At 37.5% G+C, this 18,584-nt stretch overlaps 1 protein-coding gene across 2 annotated transcripts in view; it reads right to left on the bottom strand.

The window, feature by feature from the left end:
- The window catches only part of MFN1 (mitofusin 1), a 41,227-nt gene that overhangs the window by 9,211 nt on the left and 13,432 nt on the right, over nt 1–18,584 (bottom strand). For both annotated transcript variants that reach the window (XM_007501968.3, XM_007501969.3), the window contains exons 4-14: nt 13,128–13,290; nt 12,123–12,247; nt 11,248–11,356; nt 10,806–10,913; nt 9,662–9,815; nt 9,490–9,557; nt 3,099–3,220; nt 2,108–2,234; nt 1,898–2,002; nt 1,106–1,208; nt 346–575 (exon numbers count right to left, since the gene is read on the bottom strand). In XM_007501968.3, the coding sequence (XP_007502030.1) occupies nt 346–575; nt 1,106–1,208; nt 1,898–2,002; nt 2,108–2,234; nt 3,099–3,220; nt 9,490–9,557; nt 9,662–9,815; nt 10,806–10,913; nt 11,248–11,356; nt 12,123–12,247; nt 13,128–13,290 (1,414 nt within the window). The remainder of the gene's footprint in view (nt 1–345; nt 576–1,105; nt 1,209–1,897; nt 2,003–2,107; nt 2,235–3,098; nt 3,221–9,489; nt 9,558–9,661; nt 9,816–10,805; nt 10,914–11,247; nt 11,357–12,122; nt 12,248–13,127; nt 13,291–18,584) is intronic.

The raw sequence follows: 18,584 nt of genomic DNA, 5'->3' as shown, positions 1-18,584 counted from the left end.
CACTTTCTGCATCTTAAAAGTCTGTGGCCACAAAGGCACTAACGTGCTCAGTCACCGTGAATCACAACCAGCAAGTAAAGCCCCATCCTTCCCGTAACTGTGTGCCAGCTCCAGAGGCACCAAGACCTATCAAAGGCTTAAGGAGAATCGAGATCTCCCAAAGTCAAGGGCCTATTTTCTCTCAAAGACACACTCTGTATATCAAAAGGAAGAGTAGCCAGATTGAAAGCAACTGTTGGTCTATGTGCTAACAAATACATGAGTGTGCCGGATCTGGTTTTGTTTAAAATCATATACAGTAAAACAGAAGAGTTTCCAGCAGAATTTTAACAAGTTTTACTATACCTGTAAAATGGGCTCTGATAATCCTAAGAGGACCCTCTGGGCATTTGTAGGGCCCAAGAAACGACTAACTAGGGATGACCATCCCAAGGAAAACCGAAATACAATGTCTTCTTGGAAGTCAGAACACAACTTGTGACAATTCAAGTCATAGCTGAGATCAAATTTCTTACAAGGGATTAATAGATGAAGCTTATTCTGTATACCAGCAGGAAGCAATGGCTTCAAATTTTCTGAAAAGCAGAAAAAAAAAACAACACTCCTTTCAAGTATGAGTGGGTTTTGTGTGTTTAAAATTTTTTCTATAATTTTCTACAAAAAATTTCCCACAAATTTGAAGTATACAGTAAGATTATATTTGTTTTAGACTCTAAACGATCACACTAGTGCAAATATCAATAATATGGAAATGGGTTTTGGTCAATGACACATGTAAAACCCATGGAATTGATCTTTGGCTGGGGGAGGGGGAGGGAAAGAACATGACTCATGTAACCATGGAAATATACCCTTAATTAATTAAATAAACTTTAAAAAAAAAAAGATTATACTTGTTTTACCTTCAAAATAATACCAAACCCCTTAGAACTGTATGAGAAAGCAGAAAAATGACCAATCATGTATTACCCCTGACAACTAAAGAGTTCACAGTAATATGACTTTCAAACAACTCAAGGACAAGCACACAATTTTTGTCAAATGACAAAATAAACCCTTTAAGTTAAAAAAAAAAATCTCCATTTTAGGGCAACAAAACTATTACCGATCATTTCCTGTTGTGATTGGTACATTGAGGCATTGACTTCTGTGGAACAGCGATCTGCTAAATTTCTTCCCATACCATCTTCTATGTGCTTGTTTAGTTCCTGTTGTTAAATGTATATATTACTATTTTTCATAACCAATTATATCCCAGGGCAGACATAAAATAATAGTTTACAATATAAATCTTTCAAGCCTAACAAAAGCTAACATGTTTTACATTTTTTTATGTTTCTCCATAGTTTCACAAATGTGTCTGTCTGTCTGTCTCTCTCCCTCCCCTCAAAAATGCTTCCTCTGCTTCTCATCACCTGCTAACACACAAAGATCCCCTCCATCTTGCTTAGGGAGGAAAGCCTCTCCTTGCTGCAGCTTCGATTAAATTAAGCAAACATTTATTAGGCACCTATGTATAGGGTAGTGAGTTCAACGGAATGTTCTGTCATCCCTAAAATGACAAATATTAAAAGGAATAAAATCCTGGATAATGTTTCAGCCAAGTTAGGCATCATATATAGAAAAAAATAGTTAATGAACTCCATTCTATTGACCAAGGCAAAGACAACTCCAGTTTAAGCCTAGAGTGGACTCTTTTAATGTTTGTTGTAACTCTCTAACACATAGAAATAAAGACTAAAAGCAAATAAAGGATACGTGGAGGCGAACATGTGAGTCTATCTGAAAACGTCGGCAGACATAAAACTGGGATTTACTAAGACCCTAAGAAGATTACATCCAATAGTATAAAATAAGGAAATAACGCCCATGAGAACTGGGCGGCCATGAAACTTACAGTTTTATACATTCTGAGCACACTTGGAGAAGGATGGAAGTCAGAACAAAACTCATCAACCAAAACAGAAAGGCGACAAATTTCATCTGTCATGGCACAGGAAACCTGAGAGCATTAGAAGGAGTCAAGAAATTGAGAAACATCGTAAACATCCCAGAATGCCACCATTGCCAAGACAAGCCCCTTGAGGCTATTCTTAAATGCACATACCTTGCTCTCTACCTCAGCCGTAACCTCTTTGATTTTTTTCTTAACATCTTGGGTTAAAAGGTTCATCTGGTTTCTAATGAAGTCCAATCTGTCAGTCTGGTCCTCCCTCTCCTCCAGTGAATAAATCCTAAGGTATCATTATGGGGCAACAATACACAGTTAAGGCATATACAAAGGAATTAAAGCAACTAAGCAAGCCTAAGTCTGCTCACAGAAATTAAATTAAAAAAAAAAAACTAACAGCTAACTATGTTAGAAATACATTAGATACCATTAGCAATCTGAAGGATTAAAATGAACTTAACTTAGTCATTACTATTGCTAACAGGCTCCATGAATGCTAGGGTCACCCCTCCCTCCTTTTTGCTTTCCCACAGGGCCAGACACCAAGGGGGCACTCCAATACTAAGTGAATCAGCTAATTTCTGGTATAAATCATTGTTTTGGGGGAAGCATTTGGAAAATCCACAAAGTGTAAAGCAATCTAATTTACTGATCTAAGCCAAAATTCTTATTCCTATCAAGTTTTGAGAACAGAGCTTAAATTTCCTTAATTTAACAATTCTATGGCACTCCTTGAGAAAAATCAAATAGTTTATAACTAAAAATAATGATCCCTGCCCCTAAAATGGTTATTTACTCCTACAAAAATTCTGATTCTCCTATCAGCAGGTCCGATTCCCTCCATACTCATTTCATATGCTGCTAAATTGGTTTATATTCTGGTTATTGAAAATGTATTTTCTGCCCTATAAAAAAATGGGAATCTCAGTGACAACTGATTTTGTGGACCAAAAACTTACAGTTGAGTTGTGATTACTTTGTAATACATGTGAACATTATTATCCATAAAAGGAAACAAAATGCTTAGTAAATCAAAGGTGATTTTGTAATGTTATATTTTAACGTATTTTGTTAAATAGTTGACTTTGGAAATCTAAGTGATTACTAAAAATTAACATGCTTTCATTGGAACAAAATGAAATCATACCTTTTCTCGGCAGCTGCCACGTTTATTGAATCCATTATGTTTTTCACAGTATCTATTATCTGTTTAGCTCTGATAGTGTGCTGTTCAAACTTTGTTTTCACTGCTGACTGCGAGATACACTCCTGCGAGGGGCCCAAGCCACAACACATTACTGTAATTCCATCTCAATATGTTCAGGAATTTAAAACACAAAAACTTGCTGTATCAAAGTAAAACCCTCCCCTCCAAAATAAACAAATAAAATCAAGCATTTATAAACTCAAAACTTAAAAAGATTTAACAGCAAGTCTCTATCTTTGTGTATTTTTCCACAGTAATGTGCACGGTCAACTGCATAATGAAAGATTAAAAAAAAGAAAAAAGGGAAAATATGGTGATATAATGAGTTAAAAATTCTAACACAAAGCAGGATAATTTCCCCCACATAAAATATTTGTTACTATGAACCTATTTAATCTTTCTAACCAGTCCCCAATTTCCTACATTAAAGCAGGTAGCCTAAAAGTTTTCCTAACAAGGAAAGTTCGTTTTCATTTTATTCACAATTCTATGCTTCAAAACCTAGCTGAAATAGTCATGAAAATAGCTAGAATCAGATTCAAATTAAACTCTAATTTTGACGACTTTCAAAAACAACTCCTACAATTTTCATAACCATGAATACAAATACATCTGGTTTCTGACAGCTATAACACCATATGACTCCAATGATTTATTCTCCTAAATCAAGGCCAAAATCAATTGGTTTCGTTTTACCTTTAACTCAATGTAGGGGCTAATTAATGGTAACTTGAATACTTAAGTGGCTAAAATTTCATTACGTTTTTCAAAATAATGCAAGAAATATTGCACTAGGCCAAACAGTCTGCTATCAAAGTATGTTTTGTAAAAGAACATGTTGCTCTTTATGACCCTGGCCCTGAAAAGCTGAGGAAATACCAAAGAGCCGTAGTCTTTTTTGTTATGCATTCTTCAGCCTCTATTTTCGGTCTGTACCACTTCCTGAGTCTAAAATGAGCTCCCTCAGTTGAGTCCTGGGGAGATGAAGTCTGAAAGGGCCGGGTAGTCTCCTAAGTAGGGGCAGCCAAATAAGGATGCTCCACGAACCCTGGCAGGCTGGCACCCTTCGTCAGCCACGGTCTCAGAGAACTGTCTGCAGAGTGTTCAGTGACTTGCGCAGGGTCACTCGCATCCAGCCAGTAGGTGTCAGAGCTCTTCCTGGACTGGAGGACATATCTCTATCCGTAAGAGACAGTGTCTCTGGCAGGGTAAAAACTGTTCTTTTCTTTAAGTGTCTTAAAGCTTTCTCTTTCTCTAGAGCCTCTTGAATTGGTTTCAGACTTCAGGAGGCGCTCACTAGATCTGGTGTCATAATTTAGTAAGTAACTCAACTGGCTGCCCAAGTCATTCTTTATTATTTTTTAAAACTGACCATATTCTCTTAACGTTGCTTTTCTTCTTAGACTGAATCCCTCCTCAACCTATTTTGCACTCCCCCCTTCCTTGTCTTTGAGGTATATAAGAGCAAGAACTACTCACTCTATGTTGGAATGGAGCCAAAAGCTTTAATTTATTATGACTGGTAAATTCTTTTCATGGGTCTTCGCTGATGATCTCCGAGTTAAGTCATTTCCCCCCGTATATGCATGATCCCCTTCTAAACCTACCTGAAACTTGTTTCCTACTTTGCTATCAAGGACTCTCCCATATCTTGGGTTGTTTGAAGGAATGAACGCATCATTCTTATTTTTAACATAAGCAGGTGACCTACAGCAGGTACATCCAACGTAAATAGAAACAAGGCCACCAAACATTGCTAAGGATACCTGAGGGCTATGTAAGGGCCACTCAAGGGTACTTTAGGGCCACTTAGAAAATCAAACACTGGGGCGCCTAAGTGGATCAGTGGATAGAGACCCAAGCATAGAAACAATAGGTCCTGTGTTCAAATCTGACCCCAGAATCTTCCGAGCTGTGTGACCTTGGGCAAGTCACGTAACCCAATTGCCTAGCCTTTACCACCATTCCGCCTTGGAACCAATACCCAGTATCAATTTCATGACAGAAAATGAGGGTTGGTTTTTTTTTTTAAAGAAAGAAAATCCCATTAAAATCTATTTTTATTAATTTTGTTAAATACTTCTCAATGAATTCTCATCTGGTTCAAGCTGCACTGGGGAGTTTTGTGAATCGTGTACTTTTGTTTGACACTTTAATTCTAAACAAATGCATATTTTACTTCTTCAAAACTGGTAGCAATGCATGTCTTAGCTTATCCAATCACTAAAAAGGGTTGTAAATGATCTCTTATGGACACTTATGGATACACATCCCTAGTTAAGTATCTTAAAATTATATGATGAAAGCAGAAAAGACAAATTTTAGAAAGAGGGGGGGAAAAAAAGCAAAAAGAATGATTACAAGGCAGGCAAATGCTCCTCGATGAAGTAGATCTAGGTTTCAGCCATGAAGATTCAGTTTTATAAAGTAACAGCACAATTTAAGAGCTAGACTGGATAGGAAAAAAGAGCCCCAAAAGTTAGTAGGAAACAGACAGATAAATAAAGTTTAAAAAAAAATGAAGAGGAGAAAGTAAATTTCTCTGTAATAAAACTGTCATTAAAAAAGAAGTAACAACAAATGAAGTCATTTTTTCATACTGCACAAACACAAAAGCCTTAACTAAATTTGTCAAAAATAGCATTTAAGATCCATTGAGTATGGCGGTTCTTTGTAATCTGATTCATGTGCTTTTCTACATAATCCTTGCAAGAAATAAAACTTTCCTTAAAACAAAACAAAATACGCCACAACATTAAGCCACATTACACCTTTGTTGAGGATAAAACCCAGCAAATTAGCAAACTGTCCCACTGAATCTGGTACATTTGTGTTCTTGGCCTAAGAAACGCCTCTCTTTAGAAACTCTTAGCTGTGCGAAGTCTCAGAAAAGAAGAAGCTGACCGAATACTGTAGGATGCAAAGCTAGAAGTCAAAAGCTCACTCCCACTGGCTACCTAAACCCCTCAGATGCCTCAACACAGGCAACAGTCACTGAGCAGCTCCTAGATGCAGAAATGAGTCCCTCATGCAGAGACACTCCTGGACTTTGACTTTTCGAATCGGCCAGTTGTTTCCATTTTAGGAATTCCATCTTTCACAAGATGGCAAAAGTCATGTAGTGCATCGTTCCTATGTGACATGGAGACAGAAGGGGAAAACCCTAAAAGAAGCCCCATGTGGCTATAAAGAGTAGTCCCCCGAGCAGCACTGATGGAAAGCACAGAGGTGCTATCAAAGCAGTGATTGAGGTGGTTTTAAGCAACAAGAGGAACAACATGAGATTTCCAACTTGTATTCAGATCATGAGGCCCTAAATTTTTTCTAGAAAGAACTATGAACTTCCTAATCAAAGTATAATTAATAGTTCCCAGACAGAATAGGGAGGTAACAGAATGTAGTACCATCAAGGGAATTTTCCTTCCTAAAATTCAACTCACTTCATTTAGGATCCAACCAGTTTCTAAGAAAAGTCAACCATCATTTCTTAAGAGATCCATTCCCTTTTATGTAGGTTACTTTATTAATTACCAAACCACATGATGAATCTATGGACCCGCCCCACACCTCCATAAATCATTATTGAAAGAGCTAGGTTCATGGGTCAGCAGAAACCATTAAGACTCACATAAGTCTCTGGCCAAAAAAAAAAAAGAAAAAAGATATATATACTTAAAGTATTGATTTTATGGCAATAATTTTGAGTATTTCTGAAGTATAAAAAGATTTATTGAGAATATGATTGAATGCACAAGTTGCTTTCAGGCCACACAATTATCTTGAAAGTTGATTATTTGCAGATTTTTTTTTTTAGTGGAAGCACCAAGAAGCTCTGAATATATTTTAAAAACATATCAATTGATCTAAAACTAACCCCATAGTCTATTCCACTTACCCCAACTCTCCTCTGAGAGATGTCCTTGGGAAAACGTAAAAAAGGTACAGGAGAAAAAAGGTTTGGGAACTATTATTTCATTAGTAGGGAATTCTCAGTGAAGGAAAATCCTGGCACCAACTAACTATACTAAAGCTTAATTGATTCTGAACCCAAGTAACTCCATCTTGGTTTCCAGGAATAATCACACAGCCTGTTGTAGTACACTCAGGGCAACGTATAACTATGCCTATCTGAAGGAACTTCCTGTACTTTTATCCTTTCCCAATAGCTTTTTTTGGACGCCGTTAACAGTCTATACTATATATTTCAAAGCTGATGTTTCTTAAATGCAAGGTGGTTTTTGTGTTTCCGTGTATTCCTGTATCTTGTTAGTGCATCCAAAGCTCACAGAGTAAGCACTCACTGTCTTCGTTTTATTGCTGGTACCCCACACTCTGTGGGCATCTCCTTTGCTTATAAATTAGGAATCTGTGGCAGTAAATGGCTGCCTTTCCACAAACTTAGGAGAGCCCCTTCTTGAGGAGCCAGCAGAGCTTGAGTGGCTGCTAAGGCCTCAGACGCTGCCAGAAACCATACCAGACAGAGCCCTACTTTTTTCTGACTCTGAGGCCAGCTCTCTATCCATTCTGCCAAAGTACTCACCCCTAGAAACTCTTATGCACCTCCCCAACAGCTCAGGGTTTGATAAGACCACCAAACTCCCCATTAAGAAGGAGGAGAGGTCAGATTCCGCAGCACAGCCTTCTAATACCAGGCTCAGAGCAGACCCTTTCCCCTCAACCTCCATGCTGTTTCACACCCTTCACTGTGTGATGGCTGGCAGGAGAAATAAAGCCAGGATTAACATTCTAGCTAGAGAGAGGAAGTTTGGCCAAGCAGCGCCATAGCTGTCTGCCTTAGAAGGCATCAAAACTCTTAGTAATCTGGGCTCCATCCTAGCTTCCCACAAGCAGGAGAGGAGAAAGATCACACAGGAAACATACCATACTGGGCAACTGGCTCGAATTTCTCCCTAACCAGCCAGGGTACATTCAGACAAGGTACAAAGAGCACCCCAACAAAGGAAAATCACTGACTGGAGAAGGCCTGGAGTTTTCAAACCTCATTCTTCAAAATCTCTTCTCTGGGAGCAGCTGTGTAACTGGATAGAGCCAGTCCAAAAGACAAGAGGCCCTACATTCAAATCTGGCCCCATAAACTTCCTAGCCATATGGCCCCGGCCACGTCACTTAACCCCCACTGCCTAGCCCTTACCACTCTTCTGCCCAACATTTAGTGTTAACTTTAAGACAGAAGGAAGCATTTAAAAAGTAAAATCTCTGTAGACTGACATATCATGTTCTAATAAACCATAGGTTTTATGTTCCTGTACAGCAGTGAAATTCTTTTTTACCTGGCTCTTCTATAAGCCTTGCATTGTCTATATCCCTATACTAGTTCTTATCTCAAAGGGGCTAAAGAGAGAACAAGGGGTGATCCTCCCCTTTCACCTCTCCCCTACCTTTGTATTCTAAAGATCATGACTACTAGACAAAGATAATATTGGCTGGCTTTGGGAAGAAAAAAGTGAATGGAAACATCTAATGGCTCTTGTAGAGACAAGTAAGACTCAAAAGTAGTCTGCAAGAAGCATATCCAAAAATCTCCTTTTCAGCTTCTCCACAAATAGCAACAAACATTTCTCTAGTCTAAAAGTCCTTCCATACTTTTCAAGATGTATAAAAAGCCTATCTGGGACAGAAACATTGAAGGGTAGAAACCAAACCCAGAACAACGATCACCTTTGTCTTCTTCCAGTAACTGCTCCCCCAGTGCTTTTAGGGACTGACCTGTGACCTACCTTTCCCATTCTTTCTTTCTCCTTTAGAGACCTTTCAATTCTAGAGGGGAGATGAGTGAGGGAAGGAACACAGGCAATAAGAGACTAGTGTTCTACTTGGAGAAGTAGAACATTAACCTCAAACTGGACTTTTAACATATTTTGAGATTTTCTTTGTTCAAGATTCCATGTTACCTCAAATCATGTTGGGGGAGACCCATATGCCCAAGGGCATGGAAAGATCTGTGCTGATTTAGACATTCTCTCTAAGCTAGAAATGCTTGGATATTAGAATAATGTTAATAAAGACTGTTTGGCAAACTTGACCTTAAAACAGAGTACAATGTGAGTATTTTTTTCAATATTGTTCAGAAATGAAACAGAGCACTAGTTTTAATTAAAGTACACAGAAAGAAGGAAAAGAGACATTTTTGCATTCTCCACTTTACAAAGCTTACAAGTTAACTGAGTCCCAGCTTCTTCTCTTCTTTCTAGCCTTTCTGTGGTACACCAATAATGACAGACCAGGTTGGAAAAAATTAATGCGACAACGGCAAAGCAATGGCATCTTACCACCTACCTAGGAAGAAGTTGGAAATCCAAACAAATCCTACCTCAAAGATTTGTTCAAAGTTCTGAAACTCCTGGAATCTTGTCTGAAATCCTTCAGCAAGTGCTCCACCTGTAATAGTTAGGTAAAGATTCTATAAGGATGAGATTTTTTTTTTTAAGTCAAGATCTGCAAGAAACTTCTCCTGCCAAACCTTCTCGATCAGTGCTACCTACCACTCTCAGGCATCCCTTGTGCCTTTTGCTTTCTGGCACTGAGAACTTCCTTTGCTGAAACAAAGAATATGCGATTCTGTGCTTCACAGGGATCCACCACTTTGAGCTCCTCCACCAAGAAATTCAGGCATCGTTCCATGTGCTGCCTACGAACCTGCAGAAAGTGAAAGCTATGAAAAACCTTGAAGAAAGAGCAAAGGCAAATGAAGTTTGCTTACATGCAAAATGAGGGTATTGGACCCAGATTAGTGATCTCTAGCATTCCCCTTCTGGCTCCATGATCATTATCTCTAAAGCCCTTAAGAACATCCAGTATCCACCATGGCCTTTCTCCAGGGTCCCATGATGTCCTTCAGGTCCATTTCACAAGACCACCAAATTAGGTAATTTCATATTTTGGTAGTTCCCTCAAATTCCAGTCCCACAATCCTATACTAAATTCTACTGGCCAGAGGATGCTGGTTTTGTTTCAATGTGACTCAGGAAGTCAAAGAAATTTTCCTTCTCTGGTAGCTAAAGTTTGCAAATAAGAACTATATTCACCCTTTATAGTCAAAGGTAAAAAAAAAATCTCTAAAATATCCAGGAAAGATGATGACATATTAGAATAAAACTAGTTAGAAAACAAATGTAATACAATTTATATTATTTCAATATCTTCTTTAAAATATCCAGAAACAAAAGTACTTAGAACTATTCATCTTGTTCTATATTTTCCTTTAAAGGAGTTCATATTCAGATCCAGATCACGCACACCTTATTTTTTTCTAAACTAGTGTTTCATTTGTGAACAGGGAAAGGCTGAAAGGTGAGAAATAGAAAAATAAACTAGGGAAAATAAGAGAGGGAAACACAGTTATATAATCATAACTGTGAATGTAAACAGGATGATCTCACCCATAAAATGGGTAGATTAAAAGACAGAAATCCCACAATATACTCTCTATAAAGAAACACATTTGAAGCAGGGAGTAAAGGTAAAGGGGTGGAGCAGATTCTATTATGCTTCAGCTAAAAGTTAAACCAGTGTTTATGGGCCAAAGGCATAGCTTTTATAACATTTAGCTCTACAATGCAGATAAATTTCCTGAACTGATAATACAATGCTTCTATGATCACTTCAGAAATTAAGAAAACAACTCACATCTTCCATATATTCAGGTTCTGAGGCAGAGGCATCCCATCGGTTATTCAGGATAAAGATATTAGGTTTGGAAAGTCGCTCATTTACCTTGTGAAAAAAGTGTTTTTCCTAAAAGAGGCCAAAAAATACAACTCACTTATTCAAAGATATACTGTCAATTTACATTTAAAAGCTAAATTTTAGTTACTATGACACAAACATTTTGGATCTCTCAGAAAAATTTAAACATTGGAAAAGATCACCATGATCACAAGAAGTCAAGGATGAACAAAACTATCAAAACTTTGGAAATTCTCCAAGAGACAAGTCTTTTGTGGTAAAAGAAAGCTACTAACTTCTACATAATAATTATTGTTTTTTTTATTCTATCACTTTTCAAAATTATCACTAACAAGAGTAATGAATCCCAACATTAAAAGACAGAAATGTGATCAAATCGTACCGTGTTCATTAGTGTTGATTCTGAATTTGCTACCAAAACAAAGACATCAGCATCTAAACAAAATTTATCAATCCAGCTATCCAGCTCTGTAGTAACATCTGTGCCTGGACTATTGGGATAAAATAAACATTTGGTTAGACAACAAAATGACTTTTTTAGTAAAAATTCAAAGAATAATTTTTAAAAACCCTCACTTCCTGTCTTAGAATCAATACTAGGTACTGGTTCCAAGGCAGAAGAGTGGTATGGGCTAGGCAAATAGGGTTAAATGACTTGCCCATGGACAAAGCTAGGAAGTGTCTAAGGCCATATTTGAATCCAGGACCTCCTATCTCCAAGCCTGCCTCTATCCAATGAACCACCCAGCTGCCCCTTGAAAGAATATATTTTTTAAAACTCTTACTCTATAAACTGAGAACATAAATACAAAGTAAAGTAGATTGTAGTCTCTGTAGAGTAGATCATCCAAAATAATTTCCATAAAGAAATGGTTCTAATTATAAGTTCAAGGCCTAGGAGTTAAATTATTTTCTTACCTATAAAAGTAAGCATTTCCTAGGTTACAGTAGGCCAAAAACTTGCAATATGCACAACATCTATTCTACTTAAAATCATATTCCATTGTTGATAACATGATTTCCAAAACAAAAATGGTCACAAAATGGAGAGAAATATTTAATGAGGGTATAACAGGACGTCTATTACTCTAGACCTGAAAAATGCAAAGCTGGTCCCTGTATGTGCAACACTAACAAAACTAGTCCAAGAAACTCAATACTTTATCCTTTCCACTTTCTAACCTTAAGAATTTTTTCCAAGCATTGGATTAAATGATATCTGATAAAGTCAACAAAACAAGTTGAACACACACTTACCTGTCTACTAAAACCAGGTCATCTCTCAATAATGCACACTTTGCCTTAGGCCAAAATACATGTACAAGACAGCCAGCTTTCAAATCTTTGTCCATATGAAGAGCATGGGCCAGCTGGTTAACAGTCTGAAAAGAAAACAAAAGGGTTTCTAGGTCTTCAAGGGCTGCAGAAATCAAAGCAAGTAGGATGCCCATTTTCCTCTCAAATAAATAAGGCTGATTGTTTCTTGCCCATTGTCCTGGGTTATTCTATTGTCTAGAATGCAAAGTCTGTGTGTACTTATTTTGAGGAGAATACTTAGATCTGGATGTAAAATGATGGACAATGTGAGTAAAAGTCATATTTACAGACTGTGTAAGCTATTTCAGGGTCAGGTTAGGCTGAAGCCTTCCCGACACCACTCATCCTGAGAATTCAGTGGAATTTTCAGTAACTTGTGAAAAATATTCAATGGGCAGGCCACGATCTATAGGCTATGGGTTTCATCTCAGGGCCTAAGTGTTGAGTATTTTAACTTTAGGCCATATGTGAAGAGGGCTTAGTGGGCCAGGCTTAGGGTCAGGAAAACATGGGATCAATTCGACCTTCTGACACCTAATAGTTATGCAAATATGGACTAAACCTAAAGCTCAAGGCCCCAAACTCTCTTCAACTAAGTACCTAAGCTGCTGCCGGTCTGCTGTGAGGGAGAGGAACTTTGTACCCTCTCCTGATGAAGTCACAAGTCAGGACCAAAAGAAAAAAAGCAACAAAAAGTTTAGGTGATTCCAAAGCTGATTCCAAAACCTGCTGCTGCATTTATCTATGTATGTCTAGGTCTCCTTTATTCGAGAAGAATCTAAATTATCAACTATGAATGATTCCACAAATATTTAATTTCAGGGATACTGAAAGATATTTAAGACAGAAAACGTCTTAGTCCTCACCAGCAATACAAAAAGTACACAGAATAAAGAGCTGGAAAAGCTAATACTTCCAGGCAAGTTCTCCAATGACAGTGCATACCTTGACACTTTTCTTCTCATCTGATCCTTCCGTCATCAGATAACCTTTATCTCCATCTGTTCCTTCCACGCTCAGGAAGCAGTTTGTTGTGTGGCCAATGCCACTGGGAAGAACTCTGTCCCATAACATCGCATTGATGACAGAACTCTTGCCACTGCTTGTCCTGAATCAAGAGAACATGAAAGGAGAAGAAGCAGAAAAATACATTGAGAATAAAAACTCTTCCTCTTCAAAGACATCTGCAACCTATGAAGTTTTAGGGCTTAAAATGTCAAACTGCATGTAGCCACTGGTTTTAGTGGTAAGATTTTAACCCCTTTTTATTCATGTCCCTCTAAATTTAGAAATATTACTTTTAAAGTTTTCTTTTTAGGGGAAGAGGATTAAATCTGAAATATGGATATCAATTTAACCTCTTTTATGAAGTTCCATGACTATGGAACTGGATAAAAATCATGAAATTGTGTCAAGTATCCACTATAAATTTGCTACATGTTCTCAACCAGTCTTACTGCTGCATAGCAATTTTTTAAAAAATTAATTTATTTGCTTGTTGGTACATTAAAATTCCCAGGTATCTCCTCCTCTTCCCACTTTCCCTGTACCATACAAGGCATTAACCCCCCAAAAAACATATTTCTAAATTATGTCTTTCATGCTTCTATTTATTAGTTCTTTCCTGAAGATGGACTCTCACAAGTTGTTTTTAAAATATTAATTCTGTAGGTGTAATATAATGTTCTCTTGGTTCTATGCATTTTGTTTTTAATAATAATTTCACGTAGGCCTTTCTAAATTTTTTTTTTAAATTAAGCTGTTGATCATTTCTTACAGTACATTCATATTCCTTTTATATGCCTCCCCACAGCAGCTCTTCCAAACTGTTTTATTCCTCAAGTCTTCAGGGGCTCCCTTCCCTAAAAACTCTCCACTGAGAACTGTATAATTGAAAATCTGCTACCCTAAAAAAAGAACTACATTTCCCAGGAACCCACTGACTTCCTGTCATTACATACCTCCTGTAGACAGGGGACATTGGGCAGTCCTGCTTTTTCTCTTGGGCATGAAGGCAAGGATGGTAAGTGAGGGGGTTTTGAACTGGCTGATTAGCCATGGGCAAGAGGTCTTTTTATTTTGTTACCTTTTTTTCCCCTTTATTTCTAATGATCCTTTAACAAATCCCTTAAAATATTTATTATTTGAGATTTTAATTTTTACATTTATGGCAAACAGAAGTTAGAAAAAAGAATTTTCAAATCTTTTTAAGATAGACTAAATTTTGTTTTTAAGCCACGTTTTTCTTGCCAAGGCTTTTTGCAACCCTCGCGACCAGTTGCTGCCTTACTCCTGCCAGTTGGTTTGTTTGTTCGTTGTTTTTTTTCTTTCCCTACTTTTTGCCCAGTCACCCTCTCTTACTTTTTGCCTGGTCACTGTAAACTTTAAAATTTCTTAGACTTATAAATGTTGGAAATTTCACCATTGGGAAATTTCATACTTGGAAAATTTCTTACTGATAGTGTATTGGAATGTGAACCCCATTGGCATGGGAGGTTCCTCCTCCTCCCTTCTTAAGATTACTTTAGGACAGAAATCTTTTGCTGAACAATGGAAAGGACTGCAGCATAGATCAAAATTTAATTATTCCAATCTCCACCCTACTCAGGGTAACAGGATTTAGGAAGGGCTGCAGCATATATCAAAATTTAATTATTCCAATCTCCACCCTACTCAGAGTAACAGGATTTAGGAAGGGCTGCAGCATAGGTCAAAATTTAATTATTCCAATCTCCACCCTACTCAGGGTAACAGGATTTAGGAAGGGCTGCAGCAAAGGATCAAGATTTAATTATTTGAGAATATGACCTTCAACAGACATGTGCAAAGCCACAGACCTCTGGGCGGTCCTGGGTTAAGCTAGATCCACCATTGGCACAGGGAAGACATGGACAGTGATTGGTAGATGTGAGAACTGAGGGGAGGAAACTTGGATGGTTTCCTTAAAGATAGCGGGGTCTGAGGACTAGAGGTGGTTGGAGAGTTTTTGCTCTGAGAGGTGGTGCTCTGAGAAGCTTGCTCGGAAGGAAGCTGGAGGTAGAGGCCCCTGAGACTGTTTCTCCATTTTGGTCACATGAGTGATAGGGACTGATCTCATTTCTTTGCCTCAGCTATCTAAGGGCTTGGGCCTTTTGGCCCAGCCTAAACAGAGGGGGTAATTAAGCCCTATTCCCTTCTCTCCCCTTTCTCTCTCCCTCTCTCTATCTCTAATACCTTTCTTCCTCCTGTTTGTAATTAAACTCCATAAAAGGTTGACTGCTGACTTGAGTTTTCATTAAGGAATTACATAGCTGAATTCCTTGGCGACCTTAAATTAATATATATCAGTCTTTTAAAGTGATTTCCTTGTCACATCACCCTCCCTACTGATCCAGCTATTTTACTCTAAGGGACTTGACCAGAGACTCAGCTGCTGCCTTTGGCATTACTGCTCCTGTTTCCACTTGCTGCAGCTGCTAAATCCCAGCAGCCTGCTTCTGTTCCTGAATCCTCCTCCTGATCTCCAGCTCCCAACCCCAACCACTGTTGTTGGTCCTGCTGAGCTGCTGGTAGCTGCTGCTGTATCTTCAGAACTCATAAACTTGGAGCCACTCTCTAGGCAGCTGGTAAAAACCAGGGTGTATTTTCCTTAGGCAATGATTAGCCTCCTAACTCCCTATCCATGTAGCAGGGGAAACAAACTGCTCCCTAGCATTTTCCTTCAAGGAGGAGGGCGTGGAGGATAAGGGAATAAGTGTACTCTTCCAAACAGGAAATCAAATTGCAAGCATGGTACACTATGACAGAGCACTACCGTGCCTATTTCAAACAGCTTACAGTTTTAGGATGTTTTTCCTTTCTATCATTCATGGGTGCACTGATCCTTTCAATTATCTTGCCTGAGATTCAAGGGAGAAATTCATCTCCCTGCAACTCTTTGCCATTTGGGTGTACCCAGTCTCTTAAGGGTCATCCAGTTTGGGATTCCTCAAAACTATGTCCTCCCACTATGGGAGATCCCAGAGCTCTGACAAAAGGAATCTGAACAGATAGAGAAGGAACTTTAAAGACACTGGAGGTGAAAATTTTAAGCCTTTTCAGACTTCATTGTTTTATGAAAGTCTCTGTATTTTCTTGTATTTTGCTGATTGTTTTGTTTACGATTTAATTTTATTGTTTTAAGTTCATATATTAATCTGATCAATACTATTCTGTTATACTGAATCATTTTAATCTACTATGTTTTAAATATTGGATATATTCTGTTACCTTTCCCCTATAACTATACTGAACAAAATATCATTGTATAAACCCATAAAAACAGCCCCCCCCCATTTTTGCTTATGTTAAGTGTCACATAGATGATAGATGAACTCAACCTGGCTACAAACTTTGAAGAATTTAATGAGCTAAATATCTCAAATTGATTTTAAAAGGTCTTAAGACATAATTTTTAGATATTTTTTCTTTCAACAACTCTGACTGATCATTTTGCCTGCCTCTGAGTTATTTGTAATAAGCTGTAAAGGGTCCGTTTAGTAGCTAAAGTGAAGTACAATTATAATCCCCACCTCCACATTTGTAAAAATGTAAATGGATGAGACATAACAGTCTCATACCAGAGAAGTTGGGAAGTTGTTCCTAGGGTGTGGTACCCCTGGATGGCTCCCAAGAGGGAGCATCTCCCATTTGTAACTCTTCAGCTTACTCTATCCTTCCACCAGAATGATCTAGATTCTTGGCAATGTTTTTTAGACCCAACATCAACAGTACAGAGATCTGATTTATCTAGACTCCTCTGCTGAATTCTGTAATGATGACAGTAATAGATTAAAAAAAAAAATCTCAGCCAAGGTTGAAAGATTGCTATACCTGAAAAACTTGTGACAAGTATCCATTAGCTTCTAAGGTTTTTTTAAAATGTCATGCAGCAGACTTGTGTGAATCCTAATGATAATGTTTGTTTGCTATTATAATTAAACGGACTATTATAACTTAGGAGATTTTGATACGTTTTGAATGTGCATTACCTGTTGTACTACTATTCTTTTATAAAAAACTTACTTTGAGAAAATCATTTATACTCACACAGAGTGGATCATGGCCAAGTTTGAAGAGAAAATGGATCTCATTTTTGGTGAGAAACCTTTGTATTCTACCTTTCCCTAGCTAACACAGTGTGTCAATAATTGTAAGCTATATATTTTTTATTTTAAAAACTTTTATTATTGTTTTTGCTTGCATGTGCAATATAGTACTTTGGTTTTATCTTTTCTCTCCTTTTTTATTTGAAGTACATGTCAACAGTATTAAAGATTTTTCTTTAATTTTAATTTTGCAGTAATAAGTTTAAAATATATTTATCCTAATATCAATGCATACCCAAAAAGCTTTAGACTATAAAAATAGTGCCATTGATTGTTTAAAAAATTATGGCATTTAGCTTAATGATTTTGTCTGATTCCAGGAGAAGGAAATAAAGAGTCATTGCACAGTGCCAAAGAAGAACAAAGCTACTTGTATAGTGCCAATCAAGCATAAGGTCAAAGAGACCAAACCAATCCTACGTGGATTGATGACATTCTGCGCAAAGACTGCAAGAACTTGATCATGTGTGAGACTCGAGGTTGCGGCTGTTTAACAGGTGTTAAATGCAGGACTTCCTTGTAACACACACTCTATATCAAATATATAACATCAATTATTTTGGCTCCATCCTGGCTCCCATTTGCTCCTATAATCTAGTCCCTATTCCGTCTTTCATTGTGTGGCAAACTTTCTATAGTCTTGGCTATTGATTCGGTAAGTACATAATTGCTTAAATCACTTTAATTGGGCCCTGATTCAAGGACCTGTTATAGGTTTATTTTTCCTTTAATTAGAATTTTTACACATAAGACATTGATATTTTATATTTCATCCACAGGTTGTTTTTTCTTTTACTTGGATTTTTTGATGTTTTCTATTTCTCTTGCCAATTGATTCATATACCTCATAACAGCCATGTATCCCTAAGTGATCCCTGTGTTTTTCAACACCCACTTCGGAGGGGATGTACAATTATTATTATTATTATTATTATAAATTGCAAAGTTTAAATTCTTTTTGAGAGTAATTTTAGGATAAGAAACATGCTACCTCTCTGAATCCAGAAAGTAAACTGTTTGGAGAAGGTGCCATGCCTGCACGGACCACACATTGCACCATAAAATCCAGAGTGAGCTTTGGGATGTGGTGATTTGAACTGTGTGGGGTTGAATGCATTTGTTTTGTATGTATACTATTATGTCAAAGGGGTCTGCCCCCTAATTGGCTTTTTGTCAATGAGCCTAGCAATCATTGGTTTTCTTCTTTTTCCACTGCATCCCCAAATTACTATAATTTAAAAGTTGATTATGTTAAATGATCAATTGGAGAGACTAG

The sequence above is a fragment of the Monodelphis domestica genome, chromosome 8 (genome assembly GCF_027887165.1).
Source record: "Monodelphis domestica isolate mMonDom1 chromosome 8, mMonDom1.pri, whole genome shotgun sequence".
NCBI classification, from domain to species: domain Eukaryota; kingdom Metazoa; phylum Chordata; class Mammalia; order Didelphimorphia; family Didelphidae; genus Monodelphis; species Monodelphis domestica.
Note: the sequence above shows the minus strand (reverse complement) of the source record. Positions and strands in the feature narration are given on the sequence as shown.